The sequence below is a fragment of the Juglans regia genome, chromosome 14, assembly GCF_001411555.2.
Source record: "Juglans regia cultivar Chandler chromosome 14, Walnut 2.0, whole genome shotgun sequence".
In the NCBI taxonomy this organism is placed as follows: Eukaryota; Viridiplantae; Streptophyta; class Magnoliopsida; order Fagales; family Juglandaceae; genus Juglans; species Juglans regia.
In genome coordinates, this window is record NC_049914.1 from 4266053 (window position 1) to 4282116 (window position 16064).

Below are 16064 nucleotides of genomic sequence, written 5' to 3' on the forward strand. Positions count from 1 at the left end.
TCGGCACTACTATGCAACAAAAGTGGATCAGCAAACTTCTAGGTTATGATTTCCTGGTGGAGTACAAAAGAGGGTCTGAGAATAGGGCAGCAGATGTCCTATCTAGGAGGGATGAAGATGAGAGTCCTATAGTACTCTCCATTATTTCAGTTCCCACTTGGAACTTGCTGGAAGAAGTGAAACAGAAGAGCGAAAGGAATCCTGAAGTGAAACTACTATTGCAAAAGGTGGAGAGTGGAGAAACAAAAGACAATAATTCCAGCTTTTTGAAATGGAGCCACTCGACTACATAGCACCACGGAACATCTACTGGCCAATTGGAAGAGCTGCAACTCAAGATGCATGAGCTACATTAGCATAATAAGACATCAACAAGCACTAGGAAGGGGAGGGGGAGGGGGAGGGCGAGGGGGAGAGAGAGAGAGAGAGAGAGAGAGCCATTAGCTTACAAGCACTTACATGTTCTTCGAGTTCGCTATCAAGAACATAAACAAGGCTGGTACCATCAGTAATCAAGGCCACTGGAGTTGAACCAGCTTCAGAACTTCCTCCAACATCACCTGCAACCCCAGCAATGACATGACAATGGCATCTTCCAAACTCCTTCTACATGACTCTTTAGAACTGCTATTAATTATTATCTGGGTCATCTTGCTTGTCAGGAGCTTAGAGGAGTAGCCAATTGATATGGCAGTTTCTTGCTTGTCCCCTGTCAAAACCCATACTTTGATACCTGAGGTTCTCAGAGATTCTATAGCTTCTGGCACCCCTTGTTGCAGTTTATCTTCAATACCAGAGGCACCTAGTATGCATAGATTGTTTTCAACACTGCTAGCAACCTTTCGAAGCAGAGCCGCTCTACCAATTAAAGCAGTGCTTGCAGCCTCAAAGGAAGAGTGTCATTGTTCAAATTCTGAAGCACACAGTTCCCGCATCCTAACAACAAGGGTTCTCAAACCAAGTGAGGAATAAGTTTGAAGATGGGCTTCAGTTGCCCGTATTATGCTCGTGTTCAAATATTTATCCACCACGCTGAACATGGTTGAGTCAGCACCTTTTACAAAGACTCTCACAGTCTTGTCAGGGCACCCCAATATTACTAACATCCTCTTTTGGTCACTATCAAACTCATGCAAACCCATTACATCAAACCTGCAATGCCAATTATGAGGGAATTCATCAATAAGAAGAGATTCTAAAGCTCACATCTTTTGAAAGAAGCCACATATAAAGATGATAGGTAGTCATTTGGAGTAATCAAGTATGACTACTCGACCCACTGCAACTACATTACCCAACAGTTTCGTAACTGATACTTTAAAACTATTAAGTATAAATTAACTCAAAATTATTCAAACCATTACAAGCCACCTATTACTTCTGTTTGTATATTGATTGATTATGACAAAGGAAAAATAATTGAATGTCAATTGTTACTGAATCTGAAAAGAACGTACAGGGATAGGGATAGGGATATGGATAGAGGGGGAGAGAGAGGGAGAGAGAGTTCTAAGAATTCTGAAACCACTATAGACTAACCAAAATTTCCTTCTACTAGTAAAAAACAAATCCAGCAAGAACAGTTGTAGCCACTCTGTCAAAGTTGTTCTAACAATGGTGTGGTCATCATAAATTCGTAATAGTCCTAGTTAGATAGAGAAGTGGTGATGCAGAGGAAGGGGAAAATGAACAATAGCACGTCTAATTACCTTTGCCTCTCTCCTTGAATATCAATAACTATATGGCTAGAGGTTCGTTCTATAAGCATAAAACCATAGGTGGCAGAAGCATACACCAATGCTTGTTCATCTGGAGACTCCCCTTGGTAATTTATTATCTTCACACTAGGATCAGATGTGTCGACAAGCAGAGGCACTATTGTATTGCAAGCTGCCAACGCAAGGAAGAAATCACCGACATGTTTACCTTCCTTTGTGCCATTTCCGCACTTTGATATTTGTAAAAGCTCCGAGTCAGGCTTTACCTTCATTTTTGGCCTTAGAACTTTCCCCTCCACTGATACCAAGTAAGGCAACATAAGATGAAAACGTTATGCCAAGTAAAAACAAATTCAGAAACATTATAGATTATATTACAAGATAACAAAATGGTATTACCTTGAACAAAGTATCCTACTTGCTCAATTTTTGAATTCCCACAACTATAATCTTCTCCCCGTACGCTTGCTCATTGGAATTCCATCTTGTTCTCTGTAAGCATGCCAGTTTTATCTGAGAATACATACTTTACTTACCCTAAATCTTCGTTTATATTCAATGTTCTGCGCTGAAATCTCGAATGCAATGCCTCATCATACATTTGGGTATCTCCGATCATGAAGTAAGCCTAACCAACCCGAACAAGCTCCATGGAAATGTACAGAGAAATGGGGATCATGATCTGGAAAACAATAACTGGCATGAGGAATGCGAATAACGTCTCCATTCCCCACTCGTAATAGTTAAAGTCTTTCCGTCCTCCCTTGGAGAAGTCTTGTTTTCTATAATAAGGCAAGTAATCCAACTCTTCCCTGTGGTTCAGCAACCAAATGAGGGCACAGATAGAAACAACCACGCATAGAGCAACAAGAAACATAGAAAGTATGATGATCTCGGAGTTCATATGGGTCTCAAGCCGACTCCTCTTAGATGGAGCTCCTGAGTTGTTGAGCATGGCTTTGGTGTCACGACCAGCATACACTATAACCCCAATTGCCCAATTAGTATTCTTCAGCTGACAGCCTCGAAGGACAATATTGGAGGGTCCAAGTGACAGCTTTTTTCCATCAATTTCCATGTTTGCATGAAACCCATAGATATTCCTATTTGGTTTTCACACTTGATCAACCCACTAACTTTTCCTTCATTAGGCATCTTCAAGAGGGTCTCTTGTTTCGCATAGCGAGTTTTCAAATTTGACTCCCCATCCAAAGTAATCGTCTGCACATATGCGACCCCAGTTGGGTCGCTAGTCAAGAGCAGCACCATATCACAAGGAAGTGTTTCCTTTGCTTGACTTCTGATCATTTCACCAACTTGGAGGTCCTTCCATTTTTTTGGTTGGAACTGATCATTAACCAAAACTGATGCCAACATGTTGTTCTCAATTCGGTCTAACCGGTGCCACCTATAGTCCTCATGTGCATCCTTCACAGCTGTAACTAACAGCACAAAGTGATGGGCACCAAGATGGACCTAATCTTAAAGATGTTTTGCAAGTTTCAGATGGGTCAATTACAAGGTCAAGAGCCAAGAAGATCAATGAAGCAATGCAAGGATTGGTGCAATCCACTTGAGACGAGTCTAGCAAGAGCCGAATATTCAAGATGGGCTTTAGAGAATGAAATCTAGTGACCATCCATGTGATACAAGCTATGGAAGAGCTTAACATAAACTAGGGCCTATTATTATGATTATGTGATTAAAGGTCTTGGACTTGTTTATTTCATTAAATGAGCTTATGTTATTAGTTATAGGAATTAGTCTAGAATAATTGGGTTTGAAGACGTTTGGTCCCCATACGTCTTATTTCTTATGAATTATGGATTTTGTACAGGCTTTGTATTTTGGCCAATGGCTTATTTGAAAAGTTATTTTTTAGGAACTAGGGTTTCAAAATGTTACTGTAGCCGAGTTACTGTAGTGTTGTACTGCAGCTGCGACACTGTTCACTCAGATGTATTTTTGGAAGATAGGGCATTATTTTGGCTAAGATTTTAATTAGGTTTTGGTTTAAATACTCTTTGTAGCCTCATTTTAACAAGTTTATAAAATTTAATGAATTTATTCATTGTGAGTTAAGTTTTACTCTTCTTATTCTTGATTGAACTTTTGTACTTATTAAAGGTAAATCACAATATCTGTGGCTTTCCTCCTTGTAATCTGGGTTCTTGAGACGGGTTCTTCAACGGGTCTAGATTTTAATATAATCTAGATTCTTGAAACGAGTTTTTATCGGGTCTAGATTCTCCATCTATTGACTTGATTTTAGCTTTCTTGGATGAATTTTTAAATTAATTGTGAATTTAAGAGATTTCATTCTTGCAGGTTGATATCACTAAGGCTAACAGCAAAATTGAAACTCCCCGGCCAAAAACGGCCAGCTGTGGGAGCTGATTCAGCACAACAATTACAAGAAAATATCTATGAAATTGTTCAAACAAATTTCATGGCAAAAATGAAATAATCGAATCCTTTGCAGTTCTTAAGAGTTTCCCGCAAACTCATACCTCTCATTTGTCTTCGCAGGATCATTTATATAAGGAAAATGCTACATGCCCCGCTGGGGGCTCCCGCTGGGAGCTCCCACTGGGCATGTAACATTTTTTTATCTATTTATTTTAGTTTTTTTAATATAAATATTATTAATAATTTTAAATATTTTAAAAAATAAAATAAAAATTATAATATTATTAAAAATATTTTTTTAATCAAGAAATAGAATAAAAAATAATATTTATTTTACTTCGTGATTAAGGAAGTATTTTTTAATAATTTTTTTTTACTTTCTGATTAAGAAAGTGTTTTTAAATGATATTTTAAATTTATTTTATTTTTTAAAAGTGTAAAAAAAATCTATATAAAAAATAAATTAAAAAAATACACATAAAAGAGTACATATTAAGCCCAGCAGGAACCCCAACGAAGCTGTAGCATGTCCATTTTAAATATTTAAAAAAATCATAATATTATTAAAAATATTTTCTTAATCATGAAGTAAAATAAAAAATTATAAAAAAATATTTTTTATTTTACTTCGTAATTAAGAAAATATATATTTTTTTACTTTTTGATTAAAAAAATATTTTCTTAATAATATTTTAAATTTATTATTTTTTTAAAATATTAAAAAATGTTAAAAAATTTAGATAAAAAATTATTTAAATAAAAAATATATAAAATAACCTACAGCCCCCAGCGGAGCTCCCAGCGGGAGCCCCCAGCGGGGGCTGTAGCATCACCCTTTATATAAATCAACCTCGCATCCTCATCACTGATTTGCTTCTGGGACATGCTAAGCAGCTCGGAATCAGCCCCTCTGGACCCATATCTCACGGGCTTCGACCCCAAATCACCAAAACTCACTTCCCTGATAGAATTCCCCGCCGACTTGGACTGAATGGAAAAAACACTTCGTTGGGATGAGGAATTGAAATTTGGTTCCACATTAGAGGAACTCTCAAATGGGTTTTTCGATTCCATCTCGGAAAAAGAACCTGGGCGGCCAGAATTTGGTTTAGCTAGATCTAACAAGACAAGTGCAGTATATATGTCTCGGGAATTTGGAATTCTCGGATATGGGATCAAAAGGGGACGCTCAGAGGCCATGATCTGACAATTTGAGGCCTCTTGAACAGCACAGAGTTAACGATCACCAAAGTCATGAAATACCAGAAAGGTTATTTCGTTTTTTCATTCTATTTTCGATAAGTAAATAGCTCGAGGTGATTCGACCAATTGCCACGAAAGTTTACAACAACAACAGAAATTTAAGACAAGCAGCAAACCCAGGACGAATAGGAAAAGATCGGCCTAGTTAAATATTTAGCTGGAGATGCTAGTATTTGTTTCATTTGTGGATTTTTATTGATTAATAAAGAAAAAGAGATGTTGTCCTCTTCTGTTAAAGAAAATACAATATTTGATAAATATTTTTTAAGAAATTCTACTTGAAACATCCATTATCGACACGACAAACAATCAAACCAATCATTTTTGTAATTGATATGATAGGCATATACATATTTATCAAGTCAATAATATTACAAGAATATACACTTGGGTGACGAAAATAGCAAAACTCATATTTTTTAGATTGAATAAGATGGATAAAGACTTATTTAAACACTAGCTAGCATTTAATAAAATCTCAGTTTTTTATTTTGGCTTTAAGTTAAACATATATAGAGTTTTGATTCCATCAAGGTTCATCCCCATCGAAAAGTGACAAAGTGATGGCATCTTATGTAATTAAGGATATTAAAACAGAAGGATATTTTTTCTCAGTTTCAAAATGCCATATTATGGTTTACATACAAAGATTTTTTGTGTATTTATAACTTTATATATATATATATAGAAAAATAATAGTTACAGTTGTGAGTGCGCAAGTACTGTATAATTATTTTAAAAAAAGTGAATAAATACGAGATCCACATGAAAAGAAATTAATTTTTTAATAATAGACCACAATATTTTTCAAAGCGACTGTACCGCGCTTGTATATTCACGACTGTATATAGCATTACTCATATATATATAGGTACGAGATGACCCAAATTATCGCAATTTTAGTGAATTCTTGTTATTTTTTATTAGTATAATTACCCCTCTTTTTGAAACTATTAGTGACTTTTGCTTGTATGCATTATGATACAATTGTTTATATCCCATTAGAAAAAACATGAATTATTTGGACTTAAAACGCACAACACACACCTGATATGCATTCCACTTATTGAACATGATTAGGTTTTGATATAATCAAAAACATGGCAAAGGGCTTACCGACTTCATAAATATGACTAATGTTAAATACAGTTTTAGAGTGTACAAGTCTGAAGCATTTATTTGAAATATATGAATGAAATTTTTCATATTTATTCTAAATTTGACTATTATTAAAAAGGTAATGCGCTCGCTTTTATTTGTATAAATTATTTTTTCATAAAAATATCTATAAAATGTTTTGTCATGTTATTTTTTTTATTTTATCAACTAGCATTTAAAATATAGTGAAATAATCTCGTGACTACATAATGGGTTAGGTTTACTAATTAGATTGGTGCGTGATTCGAATGCACGTAGAATAAGTTATTTATCTTTTATTTGAACAAATAATAATGGGTTTTTCAATGAAGAGGATCTTTTATTTTTGAATTAATGATAGGGAAGAATCGTTTAGCTTTCTTTAATAAATGATTCGTATCTTTCCCACGTACATAAGACAAAAAGTACTTAGATAATTAACCTAATACACTAATTAAAGGAAAAATAAATTACATTTTTATATGATTAAATGAGACAACCATTGTTTAGGAATACAATTGTTCTAAGATATTTTCAGACTACTTTATTATTATTCACTACTATTCATAAATCAATAAAGACGATTTTAATATCTAAACGGAACCATAATGTCTACCATATAGTTCCATAGAAAATTTCGAAAATGAAAAATATTATTCTTTATTCTAAATCTCATCGTTCTCAATTATATCAATTGATGTGTCATATTTCAAGTGACATTTTATTCAAATTGCATAATTATAAAATCGTCTAAATGAAAAATAGCAATGCCATATATATATATATATATATATACACACTAGCGGTTGGGCAATGTGCGAGGCACATTTGCCCGGTTGAAAAATAACTTATTTTGTAAAATATAAATATGTTTTGGGTTAAAAAAAAAAACGTAATCATTAGTAAAATAAGTAGTATATAGAGAATTTTTTATGAATTTAATTTCTGCACCTAACAAGTGAAAAGAGATGTAGAGAATTTTTGTGATAGTGATAGTACTTCACTGCATAAATCGAAACAATCCAACCGAAGAAAAAAAATGAGAAGTGGTAAAATGAAGGGTTGGATTTAAATCTTAAAAATTTTAATGTACCAACAGCAGCCTCGTCCTTCAAAAAACAACACACGTAGACATCATATCCTTAGATATGATTTGGATCGATGTATTAATAGTAGTGATATGGTTTATGAATAGTAATATATAAAATTATTTGGATTAAGATGTTTTATTTGATTTTAGAAAATGACAGAAAAAAAAATTAAAATAAAAATATTATAAAAGTTAAAATATTATTGGAATATAATTTTTTAATGTAGTTTTTGTTTTAAAATTTAAAAAATTTATATTTAAGAAAATTGTAATGATTAGATTAACAAATTAAAAAATATTTTATATTTAAATAATATTTTAAAAAATATATAAAAGTTTCTGAAAACCTAAGAATCTATTAATCTCTTCCTCGAACTCAATAATTTTGTTTGGGAAGAAATAGATTGTCAATTCCCTCCTGACCCAATGATGTTGTAAATTTTTTATTTTTTTAAAAATGTTTATGATGATTAAAAAAATACATGAAAAAAAGAAAAGAAAAATAAAAAAATGAAATACATATTCATGACATATTTTCAGGTTACTTTTTTATTAGTTGTAGCAGTTCTCTTTAGTTAATTAAGAATATTATCATATTTAAATTATGTTAAAACTCTAATTATTTATATAGTTATACTTTTTTAAAAATATTTAACAAAATTTCATTATTTATTTAATGATGAAATATTAGTATTTTATAAATGGCTTGGTTATTTTGAAATTAGTGGTACTTGTATAAAATCCTGTATGGCGTAAGATTTTTTAATTGATAAAAAAAAGCAAGTTTGCCACATCTGTCAAATTGAAGAAAAAAATAAAGTGTAATTTCAAATATTAAAATAGTCTAATGTATAAGAATAAAATTATTATTTATTTATGTTCATCATTTATTATGAAATTTAAATTATATTAAAAATTCAAATTAATTAGATAGTTTTTTTCTCTTAAAAATGTACAGTAAAATTTTATCATTTATTTAATGATAAAAAATTAGTATTTTATAAATTAAAATTGATTTTTAGTGTATGATATAATAAACAGTAATAGGATATGCGAAAAAAACATGCGAAGAAAAAAAAACAGCTTCTTTATTGATCATTTAAAACTCAAAAATCAATATTTTTTCCACTTTTTCTTTCTTCCTCTTTCTCATTCCCTACGCACGATTGTGGTATTACGTCGCACATTGGCATTCACACAGACAAAAACAAAAAACAAAAAAAAATCTTTACTGTTCATTAATGTTCATCATACTGTCGATGAACAGTAATAAGATATGAAAAAAAAAACGGCTGATTTAGATTTACTATTCACGATGAATAGTAATGAACAATAACGTTATAGGCGCATTTAAGTAATAGGCAGATATATATCAACTTCAATTCTCTTGGATGGAAGACGTGTTTATACATATGTGCATGTATGTATAAACAAGTCTTCAATTCAAGAGAATCAAAGTTGATGGAAGGTAAGAACAATTGCACTTAAAACACGTTTTATGTGCATCTACAAAATAATGCTCAAGGCAAAAGGGTATGGACAAAGCTTGATTATTCTATTGCATCATTATTTGGAGGAGAAGGAGATCAACTTTGACCATTTCAAAGAAAGGATAACGTGTTGTTAAGGTGTTGATCTGACCGACTCTGACCACATCTCTGTAAATAAATATGTTTTGAGTGCCTCCACAGTAAGTATTTCAATTCCCCACAATAAAGCTATTATTTCAATTTCCCACAATATTTAGGTTGTGTTTAGATGTTGAATTGAGTTAAGTTGAGATGATAAAATATTATTAGAATATTATTTTTTAATAATATTATTATTTTGAAATTTGAAAAAATTAAATTATTTATTATATTTTGTATTGAGATTTAAAAAAATTGTAATGATGAATTGAGATGAATTGAGATGAGTTTGAGATCCAAACGAAGCCTTATTATTGTCCATTCCATATCTCATCTCATTTAATATAATAAAGACATAATTTACTACCATCTTAATTACAATAAATTAATAAAATAAAATGAATATCATGATCTCTAATATAATATTATAATTTCATACAATAGTTCAAAGTTACAAGAGTGCAGTCAAGAATCTGATGGCAGACGGCTCCATTTTTTTTATTTATTGATTAAGAAAGTGATTTTAAGTGTATTAATATATTTTTTTATTTTTTAAATATATTAAAAAAATGTGAAAAGAAAAATGAAAAAAAAATAGAAAAGTAACTAGCGGTCAAAGTGAGCAAACTACTCTGGACGGCAGAGTAGCCCGACTCTTTCTTCAAATGTAAAACATGAGTAACTCACTCCCCCATTGTGTTAAAAAAAAAAACTACAATAGTGTAGATATAAAAGCCAATAATTGTCAAAGGTCTGTGGCCTGGTTGGCATAATCCTCGGCTTTGAACTTTCAAAATAAAAGTCTAAAATTCGAAACTCCAGTCCCAGATTAAAAAAAAAAAAAAAAACCAATAATTCTGTCTAGTGGAAAATGAAGTATGCTAATTAGAAAGAATATCCAAAGTAATCAAGAACATATTGCTTAAATGACACTCTTATTTAATTCTCTATCATATGCCATTCTCAAAATCATATCCCACGAACAAAAATATTATTTATCATCATCCTATTAATATAAAAATATGATAATAAATAATTTTCTAATTATTAAAAATCAGATAATAATTTAAAAAAATTGATAAATATCACTTCAAGCCCACTTTGAAAGTTTGATCTGGTCTAACCTATAGCCCTGTTATAGAATTCATTGTTAGTGGATTGGATTTAATTAAATCTTCCAGTTGGGCTTGATTTCATGCCCATACCCAAATTCATGAACAGGGTTTTATTTTTATTTGGTGTTTTTGTTAAAAAGAGAGAACAGAAATGTGAAATCCCTTGCTTGATTCCTTCTCTAACGCTTTTGCAAACCTACTTTGAGTCCATGGAAGGGAAGGGAAGGGAAGGGAGAAGAACGAGGAGAACAAAGTAAAGCATAAAATGGACATATATAGCAATTTAATACCCATCATCTCTGATGTAATCTGTCAAAAAGTTGCTTGCAAAAATGTTTCAGTTACCGTACAATGTGACCTCTGAGTCTCTCAAAATGGAGCTTATGCAAATTCCCCAGGCCCACCTGCTCAGGATAGCCATTGCTCTATCTTTGGTGGCCATACCTGCTGCCTACTTATATTTCACCAAAAAACCCAAAGGTATGATTAAGTCTCTTCTAATTATCCATAGATTGATAAAAAAAATAAATATAAAGTTGTTATAATGTTCTAACAAAGTAAGTATTAGGTACTATCACAAAATGTCATCTAAATTAAATCTGTTTATATAAATTAAAAGTGGTACTTACATAAGTAATTTTAATTATATGTAATAATATATGCATGTAGACATTTCTCATTACATCTTGGCTCAATGATAAAGTTGATTCCCTAGAGGTGTGGATAGGAGGTGATGGGTTCAATTCTATCCACCAACTTATAGTTTGAAACTCCAAACTCCCAGGAAGGGAAGTGTTTATTTCATAGATATTACTTGCACTCAGGTTATTTACTAAAGAGAAATGATAGTTGCAGTCGTGAGTCCGCAAGTGACGCGCAATCACTTTGAAAAAAATGAATAAATACGGGATCTACAGGAAAAAAAATAATTTTTTAATAGTAGACCCCACTCTTTTTCAACCCGACTGCACTGCACTTGCGCACTACACGACTGCATGTAGCATTACTCTTTACTAAAACAGGAAATTATCAATTTATCATTACCTCTCTAATACCTACAAATTGGCAACCATTTCATATGTAAAACAACAAACCTCCATTAATCATTTTTCCTAAAACTTGTCACTCCACTTCACCTATCCCTACAAGATGTCAAGTGTCAACATCTAACCACTACTTTGAATTAGTTTACCAACACCACCAACATTACTTACCTCCTTTTCTAAAATATTGTTATATATGGAAAGAAATGGATATCAAATTTCTGAAATATATTTTCGTGCACGTAGAAATTGTCAATCATGAAGGATCCATGCATTTGTCAACTTAACTGAAATTTGATTATTCCTGATACTTGATGATCAATAAAAAATGCATGTGAACTTCTTTATCAAGCAAGTTTTTAGGAAAACTACTCTCGAATTATCATTGCTTTTCAACTTGCATGCTAAAATATCAAAATTGTCAATGTACACGATAAATTGTCAAATTTTAACAAATTGCATACTCATTATGATCTAACTGTTAAGATTGTGCTATACATGTACTATTTTTCATCGAAGTGACTGGTCAGATTTTGAACAAACGTGTAAATTATCAAGATTTGATGGTCTAAGGCTGAGATTTGACAATTTTGGTAGTTTAGGATGCAATTGAGATAGCGGTAGTAATTCAGATGTGCAAAACATAATTTCTTGTTTTTGTTTTTCAAGTTTTCTTATGGTCTTAAATTCCTTATTTGCCTGCCATATGACTGTTTTGGTGATGTCTGTTCAGGTTGTTTAAATCCTGACAAGTTCAACGAATTCAAACTTGTTAAGAAAACTCAGCTAAGCCCGGATACTGCAAGGTTTAGATTTAGTCTTCCTACACCCACTTCAGTATTGGGCCTTCCCGTCGGACAACATATAATTTGCAGGTTCAAGTAACTGATTCTATCGGTGTCAATGATTTCAGAATTGCAATGCATTTGTCTTCTGCATAACTCTGATGTTTTGTTGTTGTGGATAAACACTTCAAAAGTTCTCTGAGGCTTTGAAACCTTCTTGAAATATAGATTATGGGTGCATAATGTCTTAACTACCTTTTGATAAATTGAGTTATTTGTTTGCTCATTTTGTTAATTTCTCCAGTTAAGCTTATTGAATATGATTGTTCCAACAGTTTTTTGAACTCTCTTTATGTTGCTTTTATCAATTCCCCCAAAACTAAGTTGTCTGTATATACAATTAATGGACATCTAGTTGATGCGACAAGTGACAAGAACTGAAACCTAACAAGTGTTCCCTGGTTAAGCAGAGGAAAGGATTACCAAGGTGAAGAAGTGACTAGACCATATACACCAATTACTTTGGACTCTGATGTGGGTTACTTTGAACTGGTTGTAAAGGTATATCCCATCATCCCCCTTTCATATCTAAGAACATGTCTTTGCTCATTCATTTCAGTTTTATTCAGCAGAACTCGGTTTCTCATTTTGATTTTTCCTGTAAAAGATGTATCCCATGGGAAAGATGTCCCACCATTTTAGAGAGATGCGAGAAGGCGATTACCTGCCTGTGAAGGGCCCCAAGGTACATATTCTATCTTATGGGGGATACCCACTTGATACACGTGGATGTTGGTCTCTATTACAGATATTAGTGTTAGCCATGGAAATGCTGATAGATTGTTTAGAACTTCTGTTATGTACATGGGCTTGGCACCTTGAAGTTGGTGATAATATTAGGTATGAACTCCAGTTACCCTTCATTGCAGATTCCTGTAAAATATGGTTGCGAGGACTATGCAAATCATTGCAAAACCTTTCATAATCACACTGTTGACTATTGAAGTGGAACTCTTACCATATGTAGGTTTTAAACAACTAGTAGTGATGAGTTTGCCTTCAAAATGTTGTGAACAAAATCATTTAAGCTACCCATTTTGGACCATGTCCACTTCGGTTCTACATTAGATCCTACCCTATTATCTTAAGCAACAGTGGGAGCTATAAATGTATGCCGAAATCAGTTGGTATTATGTATTGCATACTCATTAGAACCAAGATTTCCAAATTCTCTGTTTTTTCATTTTATGACTTAAAATTTTCGTGCTTAAAAGGGGCGCTTTAAATACAAACCTGGCCAAGCTCGAGCTTTTGGAATGCTTGCAGGTGGCTCTGGCATAACCCCAATGTTTCAGGTACATATGTGAGCATTTAAAAAGCAGAACTTCTTCTTCTTCTTCTTCTTCTTCCTGTTTAGTGTTCTAATTGGTATTATTTGATCTTATCAAGCCTTTTGTGATTGCAAGGTTCTTATTTCTACTTCTCTCTTTCTTTGTTTCTTTGTCATTCTTTTTGTTTCCAGCTCATTCGAGCCATACTAGAAAACCGGAAAGATAAGACCAATGTGCATCTTATCTATGCCAATGTCACCCTAGATGACATTCTGTTGAAGGTAATTTGCTTGCTTCATTTTTTTCCCTTATAGATGAGTGTGTAGTGCACTAGTTTTTCTTTACTGGATGAATTAGAAAAAAATTGTTCAACCAAACAGATAGTGCACCTGTCAGAATCATTTACAAGACCTTTGTACTAGGGCACTCCAAACGGCATAAACATAAATAAGACAAAGCAAATTACACAGAGAAAGACATCAATGGAAACAAACTAAACTTTTCTGCAATTCTTGCATATAAAAAGAGGATGTACCACATATAAAAAGAAATAATACGGGTCACGGAGTTTCACTTTAAGTTACATATGATAGACATGAGGGTCCTTATCATTCTACCATTTTTTCAATATCAGACACATCAATCTCTTTCTCCAAGTCTCTTAAGTTAACTGTCTCTTGATTCATTATTTTCTCTGATGTAGTAATGATGAGAGTGCATTTTTTTGTGGACTTTCTGCAGGAAGAGCTAGATGCCTTTGCTAGAAATTTCCCTAATCGTTTCAAAGTCTTCTATGTCTTGAATCAGGTCAGTTCCTTTGGTATAACATTTCCTTCAAATTTCTCTCTTTTTAGATGTGCTAAGGGAACAGTTGCAAAAGATATCCTCTTGATTTAAAAAAAAAAAAAATAGATATCCCCTTGTGTAAGTATGTGCCAAATCTTTATCACTGATGCTCACTCTATCTCATAATTGCCAGCCTCCTGTGCCATGGAATGGTGGCGTTGGGTTTATAACCAAGGAAATGATTCAAACCCATTGCCCAGCACCAGCCCCAGATGTTAAGGTTAGTTCCCCAATTTTTATATTTATTTCAAACGAAAACTTGCACATTCTCATGACACTTGCTCTCTAACTTGCACTCCTCACTCGGCTAAAACATTTGCAGATTCTGAGGTGCGGTCCACCAGCCATGAACAAGGCCATGAAAGCTCACCTTGATGCACTTGAATACACATCAGACATGCAGTTCGAGTTCTGATTTACTGCCCTTCCTTTGTTCTTTCGTTTTCATGTGTTCTTATGTACAACCGACACTTTAACTCGTGCTTTGTCACTAAAAAACAGCATCAAATAAAGGATTATTACTAAGTGTGAATTGAACAACTCGTGGAATAAGTTTGCAATCAGATAAAACTGTTTCTGATTGGAAAAATACACTGTGCTCGATTGGCACAGGCGACAAAGGGAAAAAACAATACCAATTCTGATGTTTTCTGTTAATTATATTCCAAGGGATGATTGACTAGAAAATCTAAATCTACTTGGTTAAGTCAGCAAACATGAAAATTAAGAGGCAGTTTGAGTTCCAAACCACAAAGAAAGCCTAAAAATTATGAGAAATGATAGTTGCAGTCGTGAGTGCGCAAGCGCCGTATAATAATTTTGAAAAAAATGAATAAATACAATGAAAAGAAATTAAATTTTTAATAGTATATCCCACTCTTTTTTAAAGTGACTGTACAACACTTGTACACTTCATTGCACATTCCATGACTGTATGTAATATTACTCAACAATTATAGAAACTCCAAGTTCCAAACCACCAAGAAAGCCTAAAAATTATGAGAAATTATAGTTGCAGTCGTGAGTGCACAAGCGCCATACAATAATTTTGAAAAAAGTGAATAAATACAATGAAAAGAAATTAAATTTTTAATAGTATACCCCACTCTTTTTTAAAGTGACTGTACAACACTTGTACACTCCATTGCACATTTCATGACTGTATGTAATATTACTCAATAATTATAGAAACTCCACGAGTTGTACTTTTTCATTTTTTCCAAACCATTTCTCAGAAAATGAACAAAGGTCAAGATTCAAATGCCATCTATTACAACTTGAGCTACCCAATCGACTTGATACCAAGCAGCTCACTAGTTTTTTATACATAGAGAGAGTAATTCAAGGTCTCATCATTTCGTGAATACACAATTTTTTTATTTTTTTTTTTTGTTCTTTTTCTTGACAACGCAATATTTATATATAAAGATGCAAATGCAGCCACAACCATTGGACTATACCTCTTGATTATTCAGTTGACAAGATTGGAGCGTTCATCTTTTTTACGTTTACAGCTTTCTCGTTGAATTTAAAGAAAATAAACGCTATCAAGAGCATATATTGTCACTGGTTTGAGTCAAGATTGATGGAGCCTTTTTCAACACAAAAAAGGGAAGAAAATATGATGTTCCGTTTCAATTGGAATGCATGCTCTGAATCCTACATTGAAAACTTGATAGATATAAACTACCTAATCGTC

The 16064-nt window shown here is 32.8% G+C and overlaps 1 protein-coding gene and 1 pseudogene across 1 annotated transcript; one reads left to right on the plus strand and one right to left on the minus strand.

Moving 5' to 3' along the window:
* Nucleotides 1-215: 215 nt before the first annotated feature.
* LOC118344513 lies at nucleotides 216-5327 on the minus strand (annotated as a pseudogene).
* Nucleotides 5328-10679: 5352 nt separating this feature from the next.
* On the plus strand, nucleotides 10680-14984 carry LOC109020886 (NADH--cytochrome b5 reductase 1-like). The gene is made up of 9 exons (XM_019003410.2): nucleotides 10680-10840; nucleotides 12137-12278; nucleotides 12659-12749; nucleotides 12856-12933; nucleotides 13463-13543; nucleotides 13711-13800; nucleotides 14261-14326; nucleotides 14499-14585; nucleotides 14688-14984. The coding sequence occupies exons 1-9, from the start codon at nucleotides 10693-10695 to the stop codon at nucleotides 14778-14780; spliced, it is 876 nt and encodes a 291-aa protein (XP_018858955.1). The 5' UTR covers nucleotides 10680-10692; the 3' UTR covers nucleotides 14781-14984.
* The last annotated feature ends 1080 nt before the right edge of the window (nucleotides 14985-16064 follow it).